The 1,996-nt window shown below is 46.9% G+C and overlaps 1 protein-coding gene across 1 annotated transcript; it reads left to right on the top strand.

Annotated features, from left to right (window-relative positions):
- The first annotated feature begins 821 nt into the window (after positions 1 to 821).
- On the top strand, positions 822 to 1,476 carry LOC147096166 (histone H2B, gonadal-like). Its single transcript, XM_085974113.1, has one exon. It carries the CDS (start codon positions 1,051 to 1,053, stop codon positions 1,366 to 1,368), a length of 318 nt encoding a protein of 105 aa, XP_085830239.1. The 5' UTR covers positions 822 to 1,050; the 3' UTR covers positions 1,369 to 1,476.
- Positions 1,477 to 1,996: the final 520 nt, after the last annotated feature.

Genomic DNA, 1,996 nt, shown 5'->3' on the forward strand with positions numbered 1-1,996 from the left:
TCTATAGCATTTTTTGTGACATCCCAAAAAGCTTTACAACAAATGCAGCACTTTTGTAGTGTTGTAACGTAGGAAACGCAGCAGCCAGATTGTGCACTGCAAGATCCCACAAACAGCAATGAGATAATGACCAGGTCATCTGCTTTAGTGACGTTGGTTGTGGGATAAATAATGGCCAGGACTCCCCTGCTCCTCTTCAACATAGTGGCCGTGGGATATTTCACAACTACCTGAAATGGCAGACAAGCCGTTGGTTTAACGTCAAATCCAAAAGGCGGCTCCTCCGACAGTGCAGCATACCCTCAGTACTGCACTGGGTGTATCAGCCTGGATTATGTGCTCAAGTCCCTGGAGTGGGACTATGAACCTACAACCTTTTGACTCAGAGTCGAGAGTGCTATCCACCGAGCCACAGCTGACTGGACTATAGTTTTTTTTGCCATCAGCAATTTCGGAACAGGTGGAAACTGGACAGAAGACAGCCACACATCTGACTTCATTGGGCTACTATTGCACCTGCGTAACCATGAGCTCCGATAGCAATTTCTAATCTTTAACAAATGAGTTTGTTTTTGCACAAACACCCCTGAATTTATATCTTGCCAAAGGTGGACGAGGCCAGTTTAGCACATGTAACAACCTTGGGGCAGATTTCCCTCTTCAGCACTCAGTGAGGAGGAAGTGCTTTATTACAAAGTCAGTCATAAACTGCATTTTTGTGCCTGAATTTTGCTTTAAGCGTTCTCCCCTGCCACTCTCTTAACCTGTCTTCCCCCCACCACCCCCTTGCAGAGGCAACTCTGCTAGTTGTTGGAGTGGGAAATGACTGTGTGAAATATGCAGAGGTGTCTCATAGAGCAGCCAATTGGAATAGATGATTTGTGATCCTTCATTGACATAGCGCTGTGTAGATAAAGGAGGAGCTGGAAGGTGAGGAATAGTGAACATCGAGAAGGAAATGAGGGGCTTGCAGTGCCGAGTGCTGCTGCTGTTTCCACCACAGCCGGTGCCAAGGGTGCCGTCTCCAAGAAGGGCTCAAAGAAAACCGCCATGAAAATGACCAGGAAAGGGGACAGGAAGCACAGGAGGAGCAGGAAGGAGAGTTACAGCATCTACATCTACAAGGTGCTGAAGCAGGTCCACCCCGACACCGGCATCTCCTCCGAGGCCATGAGTGTCATCAACTCGTTCATCACCGGCATCTTCGAGCGCATCGCCTGCGAGGCCTCCCGCCTGATCCATTACACCAAACGCCAGACCATCTCCTCCCGGGAGATCCAGAGCGCCGTCCGCCTCCTGGGGGAACTGGCCAAGCACGCCGTCTCGGAAGGGACAAAGGCGGCCACCAAATACACCAGCTCCAAGTAGAGCCACCCCAAAAAAAAAACCTGCAATTAAATCACCAAACAGCTCTTTTAAGAGCCACTTCACAATGTCCAAGATGGGGCTATAAGTTATTTTAAGTGTAACAATAAAATTGGAACAAATAGTAAATCAAATACTATCAAGTTTTGCTGCTTTAAACTTTAGTATGCCAACTTGGGACCTTTTTAACTTGCTGGTGAATTCAGGTACTGAAGGTAATGAGAAGCAGTAGGCTTTCCAATCTCTGATTTCAACATTGAACCAGTCTTTAAAGTCACACCTGGCTTGCCGGGACTCCAGGTGGTTAATTCCATCCTTCTTATTTTGATAAGAGTTCTTGGGTAAGTTGGTTGGAGACGGAGCTTCGAACCCCTCAGCAAACAGCTTCTCTTGCCAAAGCATCTCTTGTGAATAAGTCCGGGGTTTGGATTGAAAGCGTGACGCTTCTCTTTGTCCATTTGAGAGTTTACCTTTTGTATCGAATTGCAGGTGAAGAGCCAAGATTGTGAACAAAACGTGGGAAAGAAGACGAGGTAAATAACCATTGTGATGCCAAGTTTGGGCCTTGTATTTTGTAAGAGGAAGGACGTAATTTGAGGGAAGCGAGGGATTATTGAGATCCTAGGAAAGA

This window comes from Somniosus microcephalus, unplaced genomic scaffold, assembly GCF_052327205.1.
Source record: "Somniosus microcephalus isolate GS21.2 unplaced genomic scaffold, FLI_Smic_1.0 unresolved_chr1, whole genome shotgun sequence".
Taxonomy (NCBI): Eukaryota; Metazoa; Chordata; class Chondrichthyes; order Squaliformes; family Somniosidae; genus Somniosus; species Somniosus microcephalus.

Coding starts and splice junctions, on each gene's coding strand:
- LOC147096166 (XM_085974113.1), top strand. CDS start 1,051: ATGAAAATGACCAGGAAAGGGGACAGGAAGCACAGGAGGAGCAGGAAG.